Source organism: Chinchilla lanigera, unplaced genomic scaffold, assembly GCF_000276665.1.
Source record: "Chinchilla lanigera isolate Chin_1 unplaced genomic scaffold, ChiLan1.0 scaffold00004, whole genome shotgun sequence".
In the NCBI taxonomy this organism is placed as follows: domain Eukaryota; kingdom Metazoa; phylum Chordata; class Mammalia; order Rodentia; family Chinchillidae; genus Chinchilla; species Chinchilla lanigera.
Window position 1 is genome coordinate 3,772,659 of NW_004955405.1, and position 26,296 is coordinate 3,798,954.

Below are 26,296 nucleotides of genomic sequence, written 5' to 3' on the forward strand. Positions count from 1 at the left end.
AGCCATGGTGCCTCCTGCAGTTGCAAAAGTCTATCATTACAACTTGTGTTACCAAAGAAAGACCTTTCCTTTTATGCTATCTCTATATCAAATATTATTCTCTGCTTGAGTGCTGTAATCATTCTTAAACTAATTACTTAGACCGAGGACAAGGCAAGGTCAAACTGACCAGTCCAGGACACAGGACCACCCAGGAATAGAATGACAATGGTTCAGCACATGTGAAACACAAAAAGAGATCCAAGCTTATTTCTTAAATGAAAATCAGCACCTTGTCACTTGAATAAAGGAGAAGAAATGCTGATAAGATCGAAATAGAAAATATCAACTACAAAATTAATTGCAAGTTAAGAGGACTTCATTCATAGCAGCAAGTGGATCCAATCCTGCTTTTGTCACATCAAAGGCCTGTGTTCCCCCCTATATAAAGAGTTGTTGTTGTTTACAAAGGTGGAAATGTAGACTAGAAGTGATATATAAGGATATTTTACATCAAAATTCCCTGTAAACCAAAGCAACTTTCAACCCCATAAATGCAAGTAAAATTTCAGTGTAGACTCAACCCTCAAACCTCCTTTTCCAAACAGAAGGACGCCTTCCCACACCTGTTGGTGTTGGTAGCTCACTACCTTCCCCAGGACTTCCTTCAGCTGAGAAGGAGCACCGGACTCAGGGTGCCTGCAAGGTTGCAAAGTCCCTCCTCTCTCTGGTCCTGCCTTGAGGTCACTCTGAAGGTCACCCTACTTCAGAGGTCCCTGCAACCTTTTTTTAAAACTGCATCGCAGACCCACATTTCTCTGCGAGGGGTCTGTCTCGCTGCCTTCTCTGTTGCACAGGTTGTTTTCTAGGGTAGACCTTTGTCGAGTTCCTGTTCTCCAGTCTCTATCAAGTTGGTTTCCCTGGAGATCCAGCCTTCTAGAGCTTGGTGTATTTTTGTTGTGCTTGAAGAATAACTAGAGTTTGAGAAGTAATCAGAAATAATTAAAAGAAATTAGGAAATGTATTTATGTGTATATTTCTTAATATTTTTATTTGAAGTATTTCTTAAATATAACTTTGTGTACTACTAGTTAACACATGAATGCTTATACCTTACTTTCCAATAACTCTGGATAGGAATAACTCATTAAGAGAAGAAACAAATTGTTAATTTGGATTCTTCATTAGCTATGCTTAAGGGAAGCAGGCAGATTATATGAAGGGACTACCATCGGGAAATTGTACAAAGCTGGACTATGTACATTTACTAGAGCATGAGAGGGCCCACACTATTCATGATTTTCTCAAATCTGTACCACAAAGAAGGGTAAGAATTTTGAGAACTGATTCCAGAACTTGTCTCTTAAGAACCATCAAGCTGGGCATGGTGGCAAACACCTACAATTCCAGCACTATGGGAGGCTATCAATTACTGTCTCATTGCTGGGACAAAATACCCAACACCCACAAGGTCTCCAGTGTGTCAGGGTAAATTTCCTAGAAAAAGAGTGTTAAGTGAGTATGTTATACACACATTTTAGAGATATTTCTATTGAATTATTTATTTTAATTTTATGAGTCTTATACAATGTGTACTTAATAGGAAAATAAAATATCAATAAAATATTAAAGTTTTAATATGAGCTGGGCATGGTGGCACATGCCTGCACTCAGAAGGCTGAGGCAGGAGGATAGTTGCAAGTTCGAGACCAGCCTGGGCTACAAAGTGAGGTCAGTGCCAGCCTGAACTGCATAAGGAGAGAGAGCTTGTCTCAAAAAGACAAAAAAGTAAAACAATAAAGTTTTAATATGTAATGAATATTTAGAACAAAGAACATTTTCACCATCAACATATGCTTACAAAATCTAAAAATGAACAATAAGAATAAATTCCTATGTGACCTACAAATACAAATAAAACCCTACCACAAAAATAACCTTTGCTCCAAGTATCCACCTAAGACACTCTTCATGCATGAAAATGGCATGTTCCATACACAAGTATCACTTACACTGTAGCACGCGTGTTTTGCATACACAAGTATTGCTTACCCTGACAGCATCTGCATCTTGTTTTCCTCTTTCTTGACAGGACCTACTTGTCATCTCTCTGGTCTTCTTGCTTTGTGAGGAGGTTCTTGTTATATTATACAATGTATACTTAGCAAGAAAATAAAATAGCAAATATGTACTGAGTGTTCAGAATAAACATCAACATTTTCAATATCAACTGTCTGCTTGCTTAATACTTACTTTAATTATCACATCTAACGTAGTTTTCACACATGAGAATAGCATGTTCCATACCCAAGTCTTGCTTACATTAATAGCACATGGGTTTTGCTTTCTTGACTTTTTGGTGGGACATGCTTGACATCTTGCTAGTCTTCCTGCTTTCTTAGGAGGTTCTTGTGATGTTTCACCTGTCTGCTCAAGGGTCTGCTCCAGAATTCTTTGCAGAGTTCTTTGGGCATATTGTTCTTCCTCTGTTGTAACTGATCATTTATCAATTCCAGTCCAATCCTTTAAGAAAATTTTCCCATGATATTTTCTTTGTCAATTATGAAATTATTTATGCCTGATATGGTTAGGATCAAGTAAAACACAGCCATTGGCCAACACTTTGTGTTTCAAGTGACATCATAGTTGCTGTATAACTAGTCAACAACATCTACTCTGCCTCTTTTTGCTGTAAAATTTGACTATTTCTGGCTTTATTAGTGGTACATTTTCACTATTAATGTTTTGTTTGTTTGTTTGTTTTGAGACAGAGTCTCACTACACAGTGAACTAGCCCTGAACTCACTGGGTAACACAGGTTGACCTTGAACTCTCAGGAACTTTCTGCCTCAGTCTCTCAAGTGGGTGAGCTAATTATTGAATGTGACATTTTGGTTACTTTTGAAATAGTTGCAACACATCCTTTCACAACATCATATGATCTATTACTGCACTAATGAAGACTAGTGGCTGAGTACCAGGATAAATTTCTTTATTCAATGTGTAAAATGTCTTTGCATCTACCAGGGCATATTTTTTACCCCATATTTGGAAGGTTTATTTGACACACGTTGCCAAAAGTTACAACAACCAGGAAATGATGCAAGTTGCTCATCAATTGTCCTGTGTTTGGATGGTGTATAGATTGCTTGACAGTTCAAAACAAATCTCTCAAAAATGTATAAATATCAGCTAAATAGTCCAAAGTTTTTCTTTCTTGGTTAGTCTTTTTGTCATCAAAACATAGGGAATTTTCAAAGAAACCAAATCTCTTGACTGACATTATTATTCCAAAAGTTTCAACACCATATCTGTCACTTCTTTATAAATTCTTTAGAGCCTGACAATTAGAATGATAAAGTCTTGCTACGAAGTCATTTAGTTCAGATAGTGAAGTGTCAGGATAAATATATTTTTGAGTATCACTATTGGTGCATACGGAATGTTTTACTTGTATTTCATTATTAGTGTATTATGCAACATCTTGCAGCATATGTTCCATTGGGAATAATTTCCAACACTGAATCACAGTGCTGGCATCCCATTACTTGGTTTCACCCATGGAAAGAATCTAATCACATTTTCCAACCTGGTCCTAACGTTGGATCACTCAGGTATACGTGACCACTTTGAAGCATTTGATGAGTCAAATATGTATGTACACTACTGTTTTCTTGCTCATCTGAATCACAGTCACCATTCTATGCTTCTCTATGTGTCATATCTTGCTAACATCTGGACTTACATGATCCAAGTCATTATTGGCAGCCAAGTCACTTGATAACTCACCTGCAACCTCCTCCCAAAGTTAAAGAAAGCACTATGACATTGTACTGAATTAGGCTAATTCTACAAGAAAAATTAAAAGAAAACATTTAATAAAACAAAGTATAAATACACAAAATGTACAACAGAGTATTAGATGTTACATTTGTTGATACTTTGACACGTGGACATACACTTTGTCATTAGCCTAGCAAGAGGGTAAACACAAAGATTGCTTCCTGTACTACCCAGCATAGGTACTGCGAAGCAGAGTGACTACTGTTACACTAAAGTAAATATTTTCAGTAGAAAAATATGGTTTGGCTGTCTGTCACACAACAAGAGAAACCTGGGTTAGGGGAAGAAAGATTTATTTTAGTTCATAGTTCGTAGAGTTTCAAGTCCAAAGTTGGCTGGCTCCCAGGCAGGGCAGCATGGCAGAGGAGAATCAAAGATGAGAAACAATCCACGGAAGGTCAGGAAGGAGGCAGGAAGCAACAAAGCAGTGAACCTCCCTTTTCTTTTGTAACCTAACCAGGCTCCAAGCTTATTGGTTAGTGCCACCACACTAGTGTGGGGCTTCTGTCTTCAATAAATCTACTCAGCCAGGCTCAGAACTATGTGAAACCAATCAGTGGACAAATCCAGTTATCATGCGATAATCCCTAGTCACATATGCTAGATCCAGTCACCCCCTTAAAGCTCCATCTATGAGTGAATGAGATTTTATGCAGACTTCTAGATACAAGCCATAACAGAGGCTGAGCAGAAAAGGTTTCATATCTTACCTCAGCCTGGACAATTTACGATTCAGTAAGATCCTTTCTCAAAATAAAAAAGGACCAAAAAAGTAGTTCAGTGTGAACTACACGACAATTCCCAGGACTACATTCAATTCCCAAGGTTAGGAGAAGTTAAAAAAATCAGGAAGGAAAAATTCTGGACTTTGTACTGAGTGTCTAAGTCCATAGAGATAACCTTAACTCAAATTTTAAATAAGTTCTTCTCAGTGTTTTAATAAAATTCAGTGGACCAAATTTTGAATAATGCTGACTCAAGAATTAAAGTATTGTTCTATATTAGCTTTTGTTGCTGCTGTACTAAATGTCTATGCAATTAGAGGCTTAAACGGCACAGGTTGAACATGGTATACAGCACAGAAGTCTGGCATGGGATCTCAGTGGGCTAAAACCAAGGCATCAAGGCTGTGCTCTTTCCTGATGGCTCCAGAGGAGAATCCGTCTCCTTCCCTTTTCCAGCTTCTAGAGGGGCCCACCTTCCTCACTCATGATCCCCTTCCCCCATCCTCAAAGTCATCAACATTGCTTCCCTCTGAAGAGTCCAGCGTCCCTACCATTCCACAGGGGATCTGTGTTCCCTTTGTCTCTCTCAATTTAAGCCCCCTGTGATTAATCTGTATCCACTCAGAGGGGAGATTTTCTCCATTTTAAAGACATTTGAAGAACAGTCAATATTACCTTCAGCTCTAATTCTCCTTTCCTGTGTAACCTAGCATAGTCCCAAAGTCAGAATGCTAGTATTTTGGAAAGGGCATTATTCTGCTTACTACAAGCTTCTTCATGGTGCCTAGGAAAAAATAGTCCTCACTCCCCCAATCTTATGTTGAGTAACTCATTTAATAAACCTTCTACCACTCGCTGTTATGTAATTATCTGACCAGCACAATTACTATTTGGTAGAAAATACAGAAACTTCAGGCACCAAGTCGCTTTTGTTTCTGTACCTCTTGGAACTTATCTCACTGACTGCTAACTAATCAGCATACTGATGATGCAGCTGAACAGTGGTGACGGTTATGTTCATGTTTAATTAACAAGACCAAAGGCTTAACACTTTTTTTAATGATCATTTTGCACAAAGCAGCTAATCTTCTCCCATTACATTTATCAGTTGCTATTTATCATGAGTAGTTAATGTCATTCTCGAATAAACAAAGCTATTACTGCTTGAGTCCTGTATCCCCAAGGTCTATCTTGTATTTATGCTTTGTATTTGGGGAACTAGCTATCAGTAACTGTTAGGAGAGCTATCCTGTAGGTGAGAGTAGCAATAGTCTCTCAAGAGTTGTGTACTATTACTAATAATAGGGCTATCATGTGTTAGACACTATTTTGGATTTTGCTTTACATACACATACATACACCCTTGGTAATTTAATCTTAAAGACTATATATATACATATATATATATCTTCATATATACATCTTCAATTACACATGAGGAAAACTTTCTAATAAATTCTACAACCACATGCATATCTAGGAAGTGAAAACCAAAATTCCAAAGCAAAGAAGCAGAGGACTAAGAGGGATCTTTTAACATATCACTTTTGTGTTCATTGACCAAATAACAATACAGATATTTCTTAATGTCTAACCAAAATTAAAAGTTAAAAATCTATATTACTGTTTTAATTCAGAGGGAAACAATTTATAAAGTCAACTTATGTCATACTTCTAGACCTAAACCTCATCTCATTCTGCAAACCTAGTTTTCCACCCATGTGTCAGATTCTGTACTTGAAACTTTCAACAGATTAAAGCTGTAATGAAGACCTCTTTCCATGTTTAACACTGTTCTAAATATTCTGACCTCCCTCTCCATTCCAGCCTCCCCCAGCTTTGCTATGTCCAGGCACAGCCGCACTGACTTCATTCAGGTTTCTCCTTCACAAGCTCGGCACATTCTTAGGACATTTTCCCTGAGCTGTCCTGTGCTTTCCCTGTCTCTTTCCCTGAGTAATGTTTTATCCTTTGGTTCTCAGTTTAAACATAAGTTTTCCAGGGAGAACTTTTACAAGTGTTCTAACTAGAGAGGATCCTGCTGCCTACTCCACTGTGACCCTTGAGAGCTCCCTTGTTGCTTCCTGTCAAGCACATGGCACAATTTATATTTACGAGTTTGGTTGGTTGGTTATCATCTGATTGCAAGAATAAGTATTCACTGTTATACCCTCACCCATAATGTGTCCAGTATTCCATGAATATTTGCGGGAAGCAAACTTTTTCTCAAAGTTAAGATATGAAACTGTATTGGTGTTTTATTTTTAAGTCATAAGATGTCACTGAGTTTAAATTATTTAGTCTTATGTTCTAGTCATGCTACATTTTGTGTGTGGGGGTTGTTGTTGTTTTGACTTTGCTTTTAGTTTTGTGTAAAGTGAAAATTTATTTAAAGTGTGCTCAAGGCCCTGAGTTTGGTTCCTGGTACCCGCCTCCCCCAAAGTGTGGCAAATGCGGAAAAAGCAGGAGAGCTGTCAGAGCAGCAGAGCAGTGGTGCCGGGAGATAGGGGAGTCCCACTGCAGATGAGCATGGGGTGTGTCCATGCGCATGCGTGCAAACTGCTTTACTGATTGGTGTGGGCTGGGCCTATTGAGGTCTTGGCCTTTGTTTCTGGGAAGGGGACAAGTTCAACATACAGTAAGTGTAACACGTTCATAAGGTTTCAGTGGGGTACACTTTTTCCAAGCACGTGGTGCATAATAAGCATGTGATGACCCTAACGTCATCAGCCACAGATAAGAACATGATGATTTTACAGTGTTGGTCATCTGTGCTTTGCCCTGAGTTCTTTCTTTATGTCCTTTTAATCGCCCCCTACAAAGGCTAGCCTGGAATATGTAGGGAGACGCTGCTTCAAAAGTTAATCATTAAATAAATAAACAAACATTAAAATAAAACAGAACTGTGAAGTGTAGCCAGTTCAGTGGCCTTAGGGTCAATCCCTGGTTCTGTTACCCTATGTACCAAGCTCATGAGTCCACAGACCTGGATGAATGATACCACCAACCAAAAGAGGGAGCTAGGAGAGTTTCATTGGAAGTAAGCAAAACAGCTCCTGGATTTCCTAGTGGATCCTGGGTCCTGAGTGGGCACCGGCTGCAGGGCCATTCAATTCCGGACTAATTATAGGTAAACTGAGCACAGGAACTGCTCAATTGTTCAGTGGCAGTGTATCACAGGTGACTCTGTGTATTTAAAATGACAGGTTGGAACTCGGGCTTCTAACACAGTTCTCTAACATATAGGGTTGGAAGGATAGTAAGGATTTATTTTCTAATTTAATGTTATGTTCTGTTTTTTCTTCAGACAAAATCTCTGCAGTTGAGCTAGCCTCAGCATGCTCTAATCCTCCTGCCTCAGCATCCCCACTGCTGGGATTTCAGGGATGCACTATCACACCTAGCAAAACAGGAGATTTTAGAAGAAAAAAATTGGTTATTTTGCATTTTTATTTCCTCAGACTCAGTAACTTAGTAGGGAGTGACTGACTCCTCACTTTTGTAGGAATGGGCTGCAGTTCCTGTGGCCTGGGGAAGTTCACTGATAAAGATATTCATTTTGTGAGGATTCAGGAGCTCAGCAGGGAGATCCCCACAAGGGCGCATGGGCTGCATCCACATTTATTCCCACCGGGAGCCCTTCCAGGGTAGCCGCGTGGTCTCCCTGCTGTTCCTTCGGTTTCCCTGCAGGGGTTTCTGGAATTGCCATGCTGCCGCTGTGGATGTGCTGGGCTTCAGCCCCCAGCTCATTGACTACCTCAGCCTCCAAGTAGCTGGGATTCCAGCCTGTGCCACGGTGCCTGAGTAACGACCTGACGTACTGCAAGCAGCTGCTCTGCTGGAACACTCAGCTCCTGGCCATCCTAAACCCAGTGTCTTGAAAGAACTAAAGAAGCAGAGTTTAAAATAAAAGAAGACAATTTATTTAAAAGGGGTAGGAGGGAAGAGAGAGAGCAGGCAGCTACTGCAGACAAGTAGGGAGTGTTCAAAAGTGAAACACTCTATTTTTAGATTTTTAAGACAGGGTCTCACTATGCAGTTCATGCAGGCCTCGAACTCACTATGTAGCCCAACCTGGCCTCTAACTTGCAGTGATCCTCCTGCCTCAGCCTCCTGAGCACTGGGCTTCCAAGTATACATTGCCACACTTGTGCATGCTACGTTTTCTGAGCATCTCAGACCTGTTTCAGCATATAGAGTGGTACCTTGGTTCATGAATGTAATTCCTTCTGTGATTCTGGGGAAGATGGCTGCCTTCATGTTAGTGCTGGACAGATGGTGGTGTTGTGTTTGTGCCAAGAAGATGGCCAGGGTGGTGTTCCTTACTCAACATGGAGTTCACAAACTGTGTTACTGTATATTATGTGGTTTGTTTGACTTACACTGACACACATTTAAATAACTCAAATAAAAAATTTACAGTTCAAAACAAAATATATGCTGTGACATATTCTAAAGGCATTTACTTTTGTTTCTCAGATGGGGCCCAGAGTTTATATTCTTTTTTTTTTTTTTTTTTTTTTTGGTTTTTCTCCGGTACCAGGAACCGAACTCACGACCTTGCGCTTGCCAGGCAGGCGCTTTGCCGCTGAGCTAAATCCCCAGCCCCCTGAGTTTATATTCTTAATACATTTCTCAAGTGATGCTGATTCTCACTTCCGAGGCATCCTGCGTAAGATAGTCATAGTCCTAATTTTGTATTTCTACCCTACCTATCCAATACCATCAGCTAACCCTTTATTTAATCCAGGCATCACTGGCTTGCCGCCTTAGGTATTTAAAAAGCTTGGCTATTTCTTGAACACATACTGTCTTTATTATTCCAGTTCTTTTTCCTCTTGCTTTATATTCTCTCTGAGAATTCTGTGTTCTTAACCTGGTTCAGTGATGACAACCTGGAATTATTTGTCAAAGAAAAAAGTTCAAAACAAAACAAAACAAGTTACAAGTAAGGAGCATAGGTCGGAATTTATGCAGGATGCCCACTCTGAAGACAACTCACTGAACACTCAACACCCACAGTAGGGTTTTAAAATAAATCACAACAAAACTGCTTTTATTAATCTGTAACCTTGCTAATATAAAACTTTGTTATGAGTAAATTCCGGTTTCTAATTTTTTGTTACTTGTTTTCTTGTTCTGTGGGCTTATTCGTTGCTCTTAAATTAATTATTGTCCACACAGACAAATTTTATATGCATGTAGTTACATACAGTTAGAGATTTTGAGATATAGACCAGCAATAGCAGCTCCATAAAGGCCATTTATTTCTTTTTTTCAACAATCATTTTTTCTTGTAAATATTTTATAGTGTGGATGTATAATAAAAAATATAGTTTATAAAATGGTAAAAGGAAATCTTCTATATTAAGATTATGTTATACCAGATGTACTTTTCAGTCATATTAATTATTTCAAACCCTGTCTATAAATATTCATTGTGGCATAAGAAATGCATAGAAACATTTTAAGCACATGTTACTTAAAATATACATTCAAATATAAATTCTTGATCACTTTCTTTAGCCTGGACTATTCGTCTTAGTTGAATGTGAAATGAATGCTTCTTTTTCTGTTTAATAACTTTACACAACTTTCCTTACTTGGGAATGCACATGCAAATTTACTGTTTATCATCATATATTCAAAACTGTTGCATAATATTTTAAAATGCTGAAATACATGTATAAGCTGGTTTTACGTACATGATACATTTTCTGTATTCCTTAAAAAAAAAAAAAAAAACTATGTCCTACCAGGTTTTCCAGAGCTTACCTAACAATGTGGTATAGTCTTTACAAAATAAACAAACACAGCTATTATACTTTTGGTCTAAGTGATCTGAGATCCTTTGAAGAAAACTGAAAACACTGTTTCTGTTTAGATTATAAATTTCAATTTAATGATATTATTTATTTTGCAAAATGTTGGTAATCTTCATTCATATGCATCTTTCTTCAGTGGTATTTATATCATTTTTTAAAGTAAAAGAAAGTGAAAATAGACTTCTCTTCTTTAATATTTTGCTTTGGGGAAAATAATACCTCTTTCCTCCTTTCTCTACCCTGTCCCAACATTTTTCATAGTTGGAATAATTTAGACATAACTCTCTATATTTTCATGTGACCACATTATATCTGACCACACCATGAACATATTGGATTTCCATCTGATATCCACTTATATTGGACAACCTGCAAGGTTAAATAATAAAACTGTTCCCATAGCTTTCATTTCCCTTCTGTGTTGTCACTCACACTTTGATGGCTTTTGCTGTTCCCAGATATCCGTGGAATACAGGAATTTTTGGACAAAGTATCTCAGCAGGGAATGGACGTTGCACTTCAGAAAGTGGAAAACAACATCAATAAAATGATCACTACTCTCTTTGATACCATGAGAATAGAGGAATTGAATCGCTATCGAGACACTCTTAGGAGGGCCATCCTGGTGATGAATCCTGCCACAGCCAAGTCATTCATTAGTGAGGTAAGTCAGAATTGTTATACGGTCGGGGCAGGGTGCAAACTGTAAATATTTCACAGTGGACCCAGAGAGCAGAACTTGAAGAGCAGAGTGAGGGAATTAACTGTGCAGCTCTCATGAATACTAATGGAAGCAGCACAGGGAATTCCTTGCTCTTCTCATTTACCCCATACTGCCCAGTTAATTGCTGAGAAAGCTTGTATCTAATATATATTTAGGCATATAGCCTAGTCAATTTTCAGAAGGCTTATAGGGGTTTAAATCTGTTACTGATCTGAATGAGTCTAGAAAGTTCAAAATTGAATTCACAAACATACAGCTAGCTTATCTTAGTTACTTTTCTCTCATTGAGATGAAATACCCAACACCCAAAGCTAAAGGGGGGAGGTTTATTTGGCTCACAGTCTGTAGAGGTTTCAGCCCATAACCGGCTGGCTCCAAGTCAGGGTGGCCCACAAAAGAGGCCCATCACAGAGGGGAACAGTTGATGGCACCCACAAGACAGCAGAAGCAACAAGGGGAGAAGATAAGACTCTTTCTGTGCCTTATGTTGTGTGCAGGCTACCCTCCCCAAGGCGGGTATTGCACTTGCACTCTTAAAATCCTAGCCAGAACTAGGCCATACCAATCTGTGGGCTGATTTACTAATCACACACCTTTAATCTCAGTGTCGCACACTCTAGATGCAGCCACTTCTGAAAAAGCCCTATGACCACATGAGGGTTCAGGGGACATCTAGACACAAACCAGGATGTAACTGATCCTTAAAATTTTTTGCAAGTTGACATTTTACTCCTAAGATTTATTTGAATCCATCTGTGATTGCTTAACCATGACTACTACTGCAAAAACATTCAGCAGGTTTACTTCTGCTCTGGGAACTCTGAGCCAAGACAAGTGCTTAAAAACATTTGAATCTCTGCAAAATGATGACCACTGTACAGTTTGTGATGCTGCATCCTCAGATTTTTAACTGTGTCATTTATTTGGTTAGAAGCCCTAAAACTCAATGAAATATAAGTAAAACTTTCCCGTGGTTGTTACATCACTATAGTCTAACATGCTTGTGAGTGCCTTACAGAGGGTTATGAACTCATTTTCATCTTACTTCACCTTTTTAAATTTTACACAGTAATAAAACTAGTGATGGCATAACACAGTTTTACACAGTGTTGTTAAATTTGGTTTGTTTGATTAATACTTCTTTCCTTACCATTCTACTGTTTCCATTAACTTCCCAACTGTAGCTATAAGCCTCCAAATTAAAAATGTACTAGAAGGTCTCTGACAGTCTATAAAATAATTTGTGTTAGGATCTTGAAGCAGAATACAGATCACTGAAAGAAATAAAGCAGTTATGCATGTATATAGAACTTTGGTCTTTTTTTTTTGAGACAGGGTCTCACTATGCAGTTCACGCTGGCCTTGAGCTCACTTTGTAGCCCAGGCTGGTCTTGAACTCACAACGATCCTCTTGCCTCAGCCTCCTGAATGCTGGGATTACAGGCGTGCGCCACCACACCAGGCTGATCTTTTAAGTTTAGCAAATGGCTTATAGAATCCTGCTAGACTAGTAGATTCTTTGGCTTAGCGGTTGTGGTCTTCTTATGTCTCTGCATATCACTTTCTCTCTTCATGACTATGTGTCCACATTTTCTCCTTTCAAGGACACCAATTAATTTGTATCTGGCTCACCCTAATGACCTCATTTAAACTCAATTACATCTGTAAAGACTTTGTCTTCAAATAAGGTCATAGATACCATTAATGATTATGAGCTAACATGGCAGACTGGTAGGTTTGACAATTCACGTATAAACGTAAACTAGCAGCATACTACCCAATTGATCATTACTCTGTTTTAATACTTACATTACTCAGTCTCTTCTTACTATTTACTTTCTTTTCAAAGACTCTGTAAACAGTGAACTCATGTAACTCTCATGAAAAACCTTTGAGTTGGTATCATCATCATCTGTGTTTCACAGGTAAAGAAACTGAGGCCCATAGAGATTAAGTGATAGGTCATAGTGACCCACCTAGTAAGAGGTAGGTCTGAGACTGACCTCAAGCAGTCTGCCCTAGGCTGTGCTCCACCATGATTTCCTAGAAAGGGTGGTGAAAAGGGCAGGGCTGGAGTCCAGGAGAAAGGTCAAGGCTAGTGACACCATTTTGTCTATTCCTTTTGTTTTAAATAAACGTTTACTTACTATCCAGCATATCCTAGATATTGTGCTGGCACTAGTAATACAATGACAGTGAAGATCCAATATCTCTTTTCACATTTTCAGTGCAGTATGGGGAAAGGAAACAGAAAGTGTCAGCTTCATGGGGAGCCATCTCGGCAGAACACATGCACATCTACCCCTAGCTACACACATCAAACACTCTGCGTCTGGCTGGAGGGAAAAGTGTGTAATTGTAGAGCTGTCATAGGGGAAGCTTGAAAAAAATGGTGTCCTGAAGGGAGTGCTCCTTAAGTTGAGCACCGAAGGATGCGTGGAATTGGATCAGGCAGAAAAAGGTGAGAGGACATTCTAAGCTGCAGGAGAACCACAGAGAGCAGCACAGAAGCAGTGGGGGGAGCAAGACTGAAAAGGGTCAGGGAAATCCCGGAGGGAGGTGCGTGTGTTGAGGACTCTGGTGAGAAGTAATGAAAATAAAGAGCAAATTATAGATAGTTTTTAGGATAGAGCAGGCTGAGCCTTTTTAAACAGGGCTTAGGTTAGAAGCCAGTGAGATAGGGAATTGTAGTAAGGAGAGGGAATGTCGATAAGATTTAAGAGCGGGAACTCATGAAGCCTTTCTGGAGAAGGGTTACCTCTCGCAAATCCCCTAACATTGCTGTTTCAAAGGTGGAGAAATGAGTTCAGACTTTGTTAAAGAATTTTCATTTATTATCTTTGCATTCCTCATAATTCACTTCAACAAATATGATTTTGACTTGAATTCTCATTTTGAACCCTGTCATTGACTCTGAAACTAAATACTTGTAATAATCTAGTGCTTTGTCCTTGTTCCCTTGGGGTTTGTGTTATGACTTTCCTGAGAAGCTTCTCTGCTTTCCGTCCATGCAGCCGTCTTTTTATTTCCAGAAATGATTTTCTGAATCATGCATTATGACTGTAAACTGTAGACAAGTTTATTCCACAGGCTGAATTCTCAAGAACTGGTGTAGAAATGAGAGAAAGATTGTGAACCACTCTCAGCCCGGTGCTAACTTAGCCATGCCATTCTCTGGAAGCCACAGCACTTCCTGTTTCTCAGTAGCTGTACTTCACACTCCTGATCTTTCCTGAGTTGTAGGCCTGTTTCCCCTGCTTGGGAAGAGACTGACCCTGTAGTGCTGGCTGCAGTCATCCAAATGGCAGGCAGCACTGAATCCAAAACCATGCTTCCAAATCCTGGAGACAACAAAGAAGAATAGTTCCTGGCCTAGAGCCTAGCTGTCTGTAGTGGAGGGGGCAGGCATACAATAAACAATAAAGTGTGAAGGGAAAGCGCTGTCACCGTGATGAGGAAGTGGTTTTCCCAGAATCCCATAGGAGAACCAGCTCTGTAGAGAGGTTGACTGGGGTCGGCACAAGTTCCTCAGGCATGCTTTTCACTACAAAAAGAGAATAAGAATCCAGCTTGCAGGCAATTGTTAGAAAACCATGATTCAGACTATGGGTGTGATATGTGGACAGAGGTTAAAAAATCAAATTCTACTGAGGGTTTGATGATTAAAAATAAGGCTTCTTTGGTTTCTCTCCTTCTATCTCCAATAGTTCTTTTCAGAAGGAATTGCATGTTTTTTATTTATTTAAGTTGCATTTATATTTAGAATACTCTGTACACTTACATACTTTAATTTTTTTTTCCAGTACTGGGAATCGAACTTATGACCTTGCACTTGCCAGGCAGTGCTGTGCCATTGAGCTAAATCTCCAGCCCCCATTCACATACTTTAAAATTTGAAGGTTTAAAATGATAACTTTGTACTATTGCTCCTCAAGCACTTAGTTTTAACTCATGAAGCAGCTGATATGTCTTGTATGGTATTGCAGGCACATGCATGCACACACAGGACACACTGTTTAGTCTTTCTTACAGAAAAAGTGGTATATTAGGTATAAATTCTCTTTCTGGATTTTCATTAGTAACATCTAGAATAGTACTTCATTAAAATACATTCAGTGTTACTCATAATTTTAGTGGTTATATAACATTCCATTGACAGATTGTTACTCTTTTCTATTTTTATTTTGGTGATTATAATTGATTGATTTGTTATTTTACTTCCTCCCAAATCCCCTTCTGATATGATAGATGAAATTTAGTTAATTTACTTCAGCCACACTCACACCTTCTCTCAACAGTTATAGCACAATTTAAATAACATTAAACAATACCACCACACTTTGTTCCTCTATCACTGACTACACACTGTGTTGTACCCAAAAGATTTTGTCTCTTTGTCTATTCTTCTCACAACTTCTGCAGTCCACAGTTTTAGTATGGAATGTGCTGGAAGCATATATCTCTTAGTTTCTAACCATAAATAAATTGTTCCTACCTTGGCAAAAATTTAACTCCACCTGGTGAAAATATGTAGATGTCCTTACACTTCTATCCATATAACTATTCTTTTCAGAGCACAAGCTAGTATTCGGACATGGTGATGTTGAGTTCTTTTCACTCCGCTTCAGGTTTTTCAATTGAGTTATTACTTTATTACTTTTCTTACTTTTTTCCCATTTTATCTTTGAGGACTGCTCAAATTCTAAATAATTGGCTTCAGCAGCAAATCTCCTGAATCTGTTTCCTAACACCTTTCCTCCCAGAGTCCTGTGTTCCCTGCTCTTCTTCTGGTACATTCTAGTGGTTCTGATCCACACACTTCCTAGATTTTCTTGGTTTCTTGGTTCCAATTTTTTCTGAGGAATATCTCCAACCAACTTCCCAAGGAAGACTGTGTGGAAGGTAGACTCTATTCTCCTTCTCATGTATGCTGATATGTTTATTCCAACTTTATCCTTATGAATAATGTGGCTAATTATAAATTCTTAGATTAAATCTCCTTTATCTCAGAATGTTGACAGCATTAATTTATTGTATTCTGGTTCTCACTATTTATATTGCACAGATGGGACATTTTCATTTTACTGGAAATAATGCTAGATTTTCATGCAGTACTGTGTGTTGTCTTTGCTCTGGAATAATAATGCCAACATTAATTTTTCCAGTTAACTTCCCAAAAGTCCAACTATACCTATTTGTACAAGAGAATCATACAATTCTAAAATACCATTTTTTCTTGCATAATAATGAAATCACTTTCAGAGATATTTTGTACATAATACTATATGAGAAGGCTTTGTGAGAACCAGTCCATTTAAATGCAATCTCCTTATTCACTAATTCCATATTTACAAACTTGCCTACTCACTAAAATTTATTTGTGACTCAAAAGTGAATACCTAAGGCACTTCTGTGGTCTTTTATTTGTGGAGCTGCAAAAATGTCAGATGTTCAAGAGGCCATTCCCTGTCAAGGTCCAGCAAAGCCACTCTCCTCACTGTTGTGTCAGCTCTTCTACTATATACAAATATCCTTTCACAACTTACTGAATGCTGTTTTTGAAGTGTTCTGATGCTTTCTTTTGGTGGTTTTGCTGTTAAAACTGTTGTGTCTAACACAGTGCTGAAATGCTCTCCGGTTTCCCTGAACAGTAGAAAGCTTTGATGTGCCTCACAGAGAAAAGATCTGTGTTAGATAAACTATGACTTACATGAGTTAGAATGCTGTTGGCCATGAAGCCAAGATAGTGAAGCAACAACATATAATAAGTTGTTTTCAAATAGATATGTGTGCAGAGACTTATAGCCTCAGATCCTGCATATCCCCTCTGAGAAACACTGCAGTACTCCCTTGTAAAATGGGAGTTTCATAGAAGATAATTACTGAGAATGTTTCCATGCATTGTACCCACTCCCTCATGCCTGCAACTTTTTGCTCAGTGTTTCTTAGTGTGCAGACTTCTCATACTAGGCAAGATGGCAGTCTCAGTGCTCTGTCACTGCCCCTTATGAGGATACCTAGTATATGGCTCCTAGTGCCCTGCTTTATCAAGTATTGCTGTACCCTCTGCTTTTTGTTTTTCAATAATTTATTTTAGAACACTTTTGTGATGGCCTTTGTATTTTTCCTCATGGTTGCTGGGTTACATACCTATTCAATTTGTATACGTTAATGGGATTGGTGAGAAGAGGGGATGATCCCTTTTAATTTTCTCCAGGTAGAAGTTCCAAAATATATTTTTAAAAAGATTTTCAAAGATTAAAATTAACAAAAGAAGGAAGTGTTAAAAATATATTACCTTGTAAAGAATTACATCAAATCATGACAATTTTTATTCAGAAATTACAATAGGGATGGGTGTGGTGTCACAAGCCTGTTGTCTTGGTTAATTTCCTCTCCTTGCTGAAACAAAATACCTGATACCCAAAATTAAGGAAGGAAAGATTTATTTAGCTCACAGTTTGTGGAGGTTTCAGTCCACAAGGCAGTGGCATGTGGCAGAGGGCAATAGTTCATGGTGGTGGAAAACAGCAAGAGCAAAAAGAGAGGAGCAACAGAGAGCAAGCCTCTTTCTCTCCCTTATACTGTATGCAGGTGACCTGTCCTGGGGCAGGTGTAATACTCACACCCATAATCCCAGCTTTAGACCATGAATCAATCAAAATCTCTAGAAGCCTGCCCCATGACTGCATGAGGCTTTAGGGGCACATCAATACACAAACCATAACACCTGTAATCCCAACACTAGAGAGGCTGTGGCAGCAGCATTGCCATGAGTTTGAGGCCAGCCTCAGCTGCATAAGCACTGTTCAAGGCTAGCCTACACCACACAGTGAGAGCCTGTCTCAAAAAAAGAAAGAAAAAAATTTTAAATTAAAACAAGGGCTGGGGATTTAGCTCAGCGGCACAGCGCCTACCTGGCAAGTACAAGGTCATGAGTTCGATTCTTGGTACAGGAAGAAAAACAAAAAACAAAAACAAAACAAAACAAACAAAAAAACCAATATGAACCATTTTGTCCAATTCTAAATTTATAGTTGAGAAACTTAAAGGCTTCTTTAGACTTAATCAGTGTTATAACTCCTCTCAGCAATGTTCAGCACCTCTAATGCTGATAAGAGATGGAGTTTGAAATAGATAAAATAAATTTCCAGCTGTCAGAGTGGAGCATGGTTGTCACTTCCTAAGAGAAGTATTGGTAGAATTGACTTGCCATGGGTTAGCTGATCAATAACAAGGCAAATGGAGCCAGAAAGACAGAGAAGCATTGGAATAACAGGCAGGAAAGGTTAAAGAGGAAGGAAAGGTTAGGGTGAGGTCAGATAGACAAACACATTCAATAAATATCTAAGATAGAGAGAGGTATAGGAAATTATAGTCAAAGAGGAAAATAGCAAAAATCCTAATCCCCTGCTTCCTGCACTTTATGTTATTAAAATCTTCAAGGGACATATTAATTTAAAAGTCAAAAGAATGAGTTTTTTTAAAAAAAAATGCTCACTTGTTGTTATCATTTAATTGCTAAGGGAAAATGTAGGCATATCAGTTCTGTTTGCATCTTATTTTTCCTGTCCCTAGAGCAATTATGTGGCATGGAGTTAATTGTGTTTCCTTTGAAGTTTTAGAAATGTAGTGCATTAAATGTCTGCCTTTAGTGCTCCACCTCTCATTCCAAAGTTTCAATGCCTAGAGAAAATACAGCAGTTATGTCAGCCAGTAAATAAGCCCACTGTGATACAGGCAGACGGCTGCTGTCACGGTGTAATGATACGTGTCCTGGAAGATAGTGAAACAAGAAGCCTCATGTGGTTTGATTTAAGTATAAATTGGAAAGGTATTTTAAAAAACAATTTTTATGCAGAAATAATATTTCATTGGTTGTTGTGTAAGATATACTTTTTCCAGAAAAAAAATACAAAAATCTCACATAAATCAGGAGAGACTGGCTAGAGAGCTTCAGTGCTCAGGTTTGAAAAGAAATCTCAATTCTTTGAAAATAGGGAGATTTATTATTTATATACTGTGAATATAATTTCCAGTTTACATTCTTCAAATTTTCAGGAAGGAACTCTACTGTTACCCAAGATGCTTTTGCATCACAATAAGAAAATAGTAAAATCTCTTATTCCTTAATCCTACGTTAAGAAATAGTTTTCATTCTATTATACTTTATCTTTTGTTCATGAAAGAAGTAAGCTTAATCCTGTCAAACAAAAGAAAGGGAAAGTTATTTATTTCAAATATGTAAGCAGCTTCTCAGATATAAGCTTCTGAGAAGGTTTAGGAAACAAGTGAAGATAGCTGGTTTCTACCAGTGTAGAAAGATTCCCAATCATTCAGAAAGGTACGCAGCATACTCAAATTATGATGACAGCAATTTAAGAGTTATTTTAATAATATACTTTTCAAAAAAATAGTATTTAGGATACATTTAGTATTGTACAGTTTCAAGGAGGAACCTATTATAATCACACTTTTAAAGAAACACATGAGTAATTTTTCCCAAAATAACCCATTGCATGAAAGTCTCTAATAATTACTATGCTAAAGTTGGCTACTGATATATATTTTAAAAATTTTTTTAACTTTATTTTTATCAGTACACATTTGCAGTACATACTAATTACATTCTTCATGGGGTGTTGGTACATGTACATAACACACCTAAATTCTTTTTATCTCCTCTCCCTTACCTCCCTCCAACTCTTTGTACCCTCCCCGTTTTGTAAAAGATCTATCTTCCTGTTTCATTAAATTTTACTTGGCATTTTAATTTATTTCTATTTTGGATTTCTCATATAAGAGAATTCATATGATATTTAAGCTTGCATATCTGATTTATCTCATTTAATATTACAGTTTCAAGGTGTGTCCATTTTCCTGAATTTAAACATATCCAGATAAGAGTTTATGCACTTACACACATGCACAAACACACACATGCACGCGCACACACACACACACACACACAGCCTCTGTAACAAAGGGTGCTGGAAAACTGGCTACTCACATACAGAAGATTGAATCTAGACCCATATATCTCAGTATGCACTACAATCAAAATGTATCAAAGATCTAAATGTTAAAACAGAAACAGTCTCCTGGAAGATAAAATAAGTAAAATTCTTGGAAACATATATTGTTATGGCTTGTTCTAGATATCCAACCAAAGCTTCATGCAGCCTTAAATGAGCTTTTTCAGAGGTGGCTGGATCTAGAATGTGGGATGCTGGGATGAAGGTTGTGTGACCAATAAATTATTCCCCTGATGTTTTGGCATAGCTCTGGGTGTAGACAATGGGAAAGCCCACCCTGGGTGTAAGTGCTGCCTGCCTTAAAGGCTTGTATCGTGGATAGAATATAATAGACAGAAAGAGGGCTGTTGTTGCTTGCTGCTGCTTCTTTGCTACTTTACTGTTTTGCTGCCTTCTGCCTGCCATGAACTGTTTCTCCTCTGTGATGCCCCTCTGCCATACCACCCTTGGAGCCGGCCAACTGTGAACTGAAGCTCTACAAGCTATGAGCTACAATAAAGTTATCATTCTTTAACTGACCGTTATGTATTTTATCTCAACAATGAGAACACTAAATAAGATATAGACATAGACAAGGACTTTCTGAAAAAAAAAAAAATCCTAATTGCACAAGAAATAACATCAAGAATCAAAAAATGGGATTCTATCAAGTTAAAATGCTTTTGCTATGCATTCAAAAGCAAAATTTTTCATTAAAAACATATATAGAAACGGAGTGAGAGAATGTAAACTTTAATGTTAAAATTTAAGAAATTGCCATTTGGCCAGCATCCAGATTAAGAAACAGAACGTAAGTAGCAGTCTCAGATTTTGCACCCATGTTCACCCCACTATATCATCCTCAAATGCATTCAGATTTCATGCACAGTAAACTAACTGGGATAGACATTCAAGCTGTATCTGAGTAGAATTGTCCAGTGTGCAGTGTTTTGCCTGCTCCTCTCTGCTCAGCATTATCTCCATGAGACTTACTCACATTGAAATATACAAGGGGTGAACATAAAATCCAGTGAGTAATTACATTTTTAAAAATATGTATTACAGTAAAAGCTGCACTGTCATTAATCTCCCTTCTAGCTTCAAAGACATATATCCCTTTGGTTTTGCTACTTCTGAAGTAGTTTTGAAGTCTTCTTTCCTAAATGTCTTCTGTTGCACAGTTGTAGCTGACTCCATATGCTGTGCTGATTTAAAACATTTATTTTTTATGGTCTTTTTGGCTTTGTGGAAGATCTAGAAGTCACAGGTTACTAGATCTGTGAACAAGGAGGATGAGGGCATGTCATAATGTTTTGATTAACAGAAATTTCTTTAAACAATTTGAGTCAACTCGGGATGTTGAGATAGCCATAGCAGCTCAACTAAAGACACCCAAGAAGAGGACTTCCTGAACTGCTTCAGAAGAGGCAAGAATGATGGGATAAGTGTGTTTGAAGTGGGGGGAGTGTTCTGAGTAGCAATGTGTCTTTTCCTGTAATACTATTTTATGATCATACCTTGTATTAGAAAAATGACTCATTTTTATATGAAGCAAATGATTTTAGGAGGAGATGGAGGACTATGTTTATTATTTGGAGTAAGTATGTTGACTAATTGAAATAAGAATCTTCCCATGATCCCATAATCACAAAGGTTAATGACTCTGTAGTTAAAGCTATAACTATAGTAAAAGCTATAATACTCTCTTAGAGTGGGTTAGTTAGAGGGGATCAAGTATCAGCTAGTAGCCAAGAATCCCCAAAAAGTCAACCACTTTGTATTGATATAGGTTTTGTAAATAAATGAAATTCTAAAGGAAAAAATATTAACTGCATTTTTAAAAAAATTAACTATTAACAGGTACTGATTCATTTCTGATTTAATTTATATTTTCCTCTGTCATGATTTCCAGTTATAATTGAACCACTCTGAAATCCAAATGTTCACTTTAACCCAGTAAGCTTTTGTTGGAATTGAAAAGCAGCTCTGTTACTAGCCAATCCACAACTGTGAGATTTCTTTTAATGAAAATTTCTCAAATTTATTTTACTTTTCATTTGAGCAAATTGTGAATCACAGGCCTACCTTCTGTTAATGGGGCCTGAAGCTGCTCTGGGTTTTGCTTTTCTGATTGGAATTATGTTTAACCTGAGCTCAGCAGGTTGCCCTGACCATGGACACTAACCAAGGAAAAGTATTAAGAAGGGTCCAAACTCCCAAGGAAGACAGATTTACTCCATCTCTCCTGTGATCACTGATACTGGTGGATAAGTTCCTATGAATTTCTCCTAATTGTCTGCATGTAGTTAACAATTTTTTTCTTTGTAAGATCTATTACATTAGTTTCTTTGAAGTTATTAAATATATCCAACATTTCCATCTCACTTTGTTTATTGAAACAAACAAGAAAATACTTGAACATAAGTAAAGGCTATTGTGTTAATTTAAATATAAAGTCACTTTTGTTTCAACCTTTAAGAAAAGAAAATTGAAGTCCATTTATAATCTATTTTTCACTTTTTTATTCATTCAAACATGCTATTTATATCTGTTCTGTGAAAGTTAATTTAGGAAGACAATAATAAATGATATCTGATTCTGTACCCTAAGGGATATAGAATAATAAGTAAATAGAATAACTATAAAATGTGGAAAATAATAAAATCATAAGAAAGGAAATGTTTGACTTACTACCAAAAATTTGAGAGTAAAGAAAACAAAGTTGCTATCTAGAATTAAAATAAATAGCCAAACATGGTGGCATGTGTCTGTAATCCTTTGCATCTGAGGCCAAGCTGGGCGTTATGCTTGTGTCTAGATGTCCTCCCAGCAGTCCTCATGTGGCCATAGGTGGGGCTTTTTGGAGGTGGCTGAATCTAGAGTGTGTGATACTGAGATTAAGGGTATTCCACCCTAGGTGTGAGTGCTGCCTGCTGTAAGGGCAGATCACCTGGGTAGAACACAAGGGACAGAAAGTTGCTGCAGTCATTTGTATAGAAAAAAATGAAAAAAAGACAAGTTTGAGTGAAACTAATAATAAATTTAAGGATTGAAATGTGGTGGCATTTGTGCATTTTTGTGAAGGCACCAGTCCTGGAAAGCAAGAATGTGCCTACCCATAAAGGTATTTTCTATAGTGTGTGAACCATAGTTTGCCAGGACTTACTGTAGTCTGAGTCAAAAGATCTTCAACATTGTGCACTTCCTGTGTTCTCCCACTGTCAATATCAACTTTTAAAGCCAAGAAAATAGTGGCTGTTTGAATTCTAACCACCACTGAGATGTGTTTTTTGCAAATAAGTAAGTTGGAAATTTAATGTATACATCTGTTTTTAGTACATTTACTTAGTACATAAATGACAGATACAGGCTATAAGTACTGTTACTTCCATCTTCAGCACAAACAGAACACTACACTCTGCCCTGCTCTTCGAGGCATCCACAACAAGTGGAGGCTGGCAGGCACTGGGTTCCAAACCTTTTTGTCAGCCTGGATTATTGTGACTTGATCTCCTCAAGCTTTATCAATTTTTTAACGATTACACACAAAATCAATATAGTGGTGCCTCGGTTTATAAATTGAAATTGTTTTACAGTTCTGGAGAAGATGGCTGCATTTGTGTATGTACAGAGAAGATGGCCATGGTCATATCTGTCACCTCATGCAGAATTTGCAAAAGGGAAGCCAAATTTTGCCAAACCCTTTTGCTGGTGAACCAAATCGTTTGCAAACAGAAGCATTCATGAGATGAGGTATTACTGTATTTCAGATGTGTGGGGGAACAGACTGTAAGGTGCTGCCAACCCATGAGGCTTTGCTGAGGAATTATCTAATGCTCTAGATTTCAATGCTGTTCAGACTTTTTTTCATTATACTACAAACAAAGAAGCAGGAAATCAACTATCTAGACAGAAATAACTAAGAAAATTATTTGATTTTTCTAGTAAAGTTTATCAAAACCTGTAGCATGAAGAACAAATGATTCAACTTATAACTGTTAACAATAATAAAATTGGGGCTGGGGATTTAGCTCAGCAGCACAGTGCCTGCCTGACAAGGGTGACTTTGGTTTCCAGTACCAGAAAAAAATGAAAACAACAACAACAACAACAAAAAACAATAATAAAAATTATATGAACTTGTAGATCTATTAATTTAAAATATTAATTACTTTAAGTAAGTATCTATTTGAAAGGGTGATACTGCATTTTTCAATGTAAATAACAATCAGCAAAAGAGAGTCTCCAAAGGAAAAGAGTATACTTTTCAGTAGGACTATGCATGCCATATTAAACTGAGTGTATTCAGAGGGTGAGGAGAGGGGAAGTTTTAAAAGACATAAATGAGGAAGGTTACATATACTAACATAATCTTAGAACTTGGGATAATACTGAAGGTGATGCTGTGCCAGTCTGAGGTTGAACAGGCATTTACTGGGCAGATATTCCTTGAAAATATTTGTTGTGTGGGGTTGTGGTGGTTTTTGTTCAGGGTCGTGGATCTGGCAGAATCTTTTATAATAATTATAATAATCCTTCCTTTGTACGTTGTGTCTTTTCTTAGACACAGGCAGTTCCATTTTGATTCTAACAGCATTGAGAAAGTCAATATTTAAAACTTTGAACTTGGATTTAAAACAGCATGGCAGAAGGGCATCCTTTTATGATTGAAGAGCAGAGTAGAAACATTGGGATGGAAATTTATAAGATAAAATAGAATAGGAAAGGACAAGGGATCTGGGCTATATGAATAGAGTTCTAGAATACAAAAGAGAGAAGGTTGTAGCAGATTAGCAGATTTAAAATGTATTTGGAACATGAATGAGGAGACAGACTACAATAAGGAGACAGGCAGCATGGAAGTGGAATCTGGATCAGTTTCTGCAGGACAAGCTGCATTTCCCTAGGGCCACATGTCTTAAAAGTCACTCATCTTTATTTCTTCATCTATGAAATAAAGTGCATCCTAAATCACAGAGTTATTTTTAAGGTTGAATTTGAAAGTTGCTAGAATAATGTTTGCATTCATTAAGAATTTCACAAACTGTTCAGTGCTCCAGAACTTTGGCTTTGGAAAAAAGAAAACAATAGAGAAACTTGTGGAGAGAGCCAGACAGGAGGTCCTCACTCAGAAGCCCTGGGGACTGCTCTCACTGGGGTGCGTGTGTGCCCCTCCCTGCACACTCCCTGCTCCGAGTGAGCAATTGCTCCAAGAGCTGCTGGTCCCATGGTTCTAGTCGATGCTTTACTCCCACCACCACAGTTCCCAGCTGAAACTTGTGGAGAGAGCCAAGTATTTCCCATCTACTTCCTGGGGGCAGAGCAGGTGACCCAGGACCCTGCCGCCATTACAGTCTGAGTCTCTGCCCTCTGTGCACCTGCAGTAGACAGGAGGTCCTCACTCAGAAGCCCCAGGGACTCCTCTCGCTGGGGTGTGCATGTGGACCCTCCCGGTATGCACCCTGTGCCAAGTGAGCGAGTGCTCCAAGAGCTGCTAGTCCTGTGGTTCAAGTCCGTGCTTTACTCCCACAGCCACTGTTCCCAGCTGAAACTCTCAGAGAGAGCCAGGTATTTCCCATCTACTTCCTGTGGTCAGAACAGGAGACCCAGGACCCCACCGCCATACAGTCTGAGTTTCTGCCCTCCCTGTACCCACGGCAGACAGGAGGTACTCACTCAGAAACCCCAGGGACTGCTCTCACTGGGGTCCACGAGTGGGCCCTCCCTGAGAGCACCCTTTGCTGAGAGAGTGAGTGCTCCAAGAGCTGCTGGTCCCATGGTTCAAGTTCATGCTTTACTTGTGCCTGGACCCCCTGGGGAGTCATAGGCATGGGTAGTCTGTGATTGCTGCCCATCCAGCCTGCATCTGGTTCCTGTATGTGTCCTGAACTGACTGGAGATACAGAATCAGGTGGTTCACAAACTGTAGACCCTGCAGTTTGTGTCTGGGTTTTGCCTGTACCATGAACTGCCTGGGGACATAGGTCCACTGGACTGGGATTGTCATACCAGTGCAACCTGAGCCTGGGCCATGCACATGCCCTGAACTGCAAGGGGATGCTGGATCAGATGGTCTGCCATCAGCTGACACCAATGCCCATGTCTAAGACCTGGGATAACTAGATACAAATCAACAACTGCCAGAAAACTCCAGACTAAGTAGTGCTTCTCAGCAGACACTGAAGG

General features: G+C 38.4%; 1 protein-coding gene across 1 annotated transcript in view; it reads left to right on the forward strand.

Annotated features, from left to right (window-relative positions):
• The window catches only part of Grid2 (glutamate receptor, ionotropic, delta 2), a 1,119,457-nt gene that overhangs the window by 480,866 nt on the left and 612,295 nt on the right, over positions 1-26,296 (forward strand). The window contains exon 6 of the mRNA XM_005374673.1: positions 10,831-11,036. Coding sequence (XP_005374730.1) covers positions 10,831-11,036 — 206 coding nt within the window. The remainder of the gene's footprint in view (positions 1-10,830; positions 11,037-26,296) is intronic.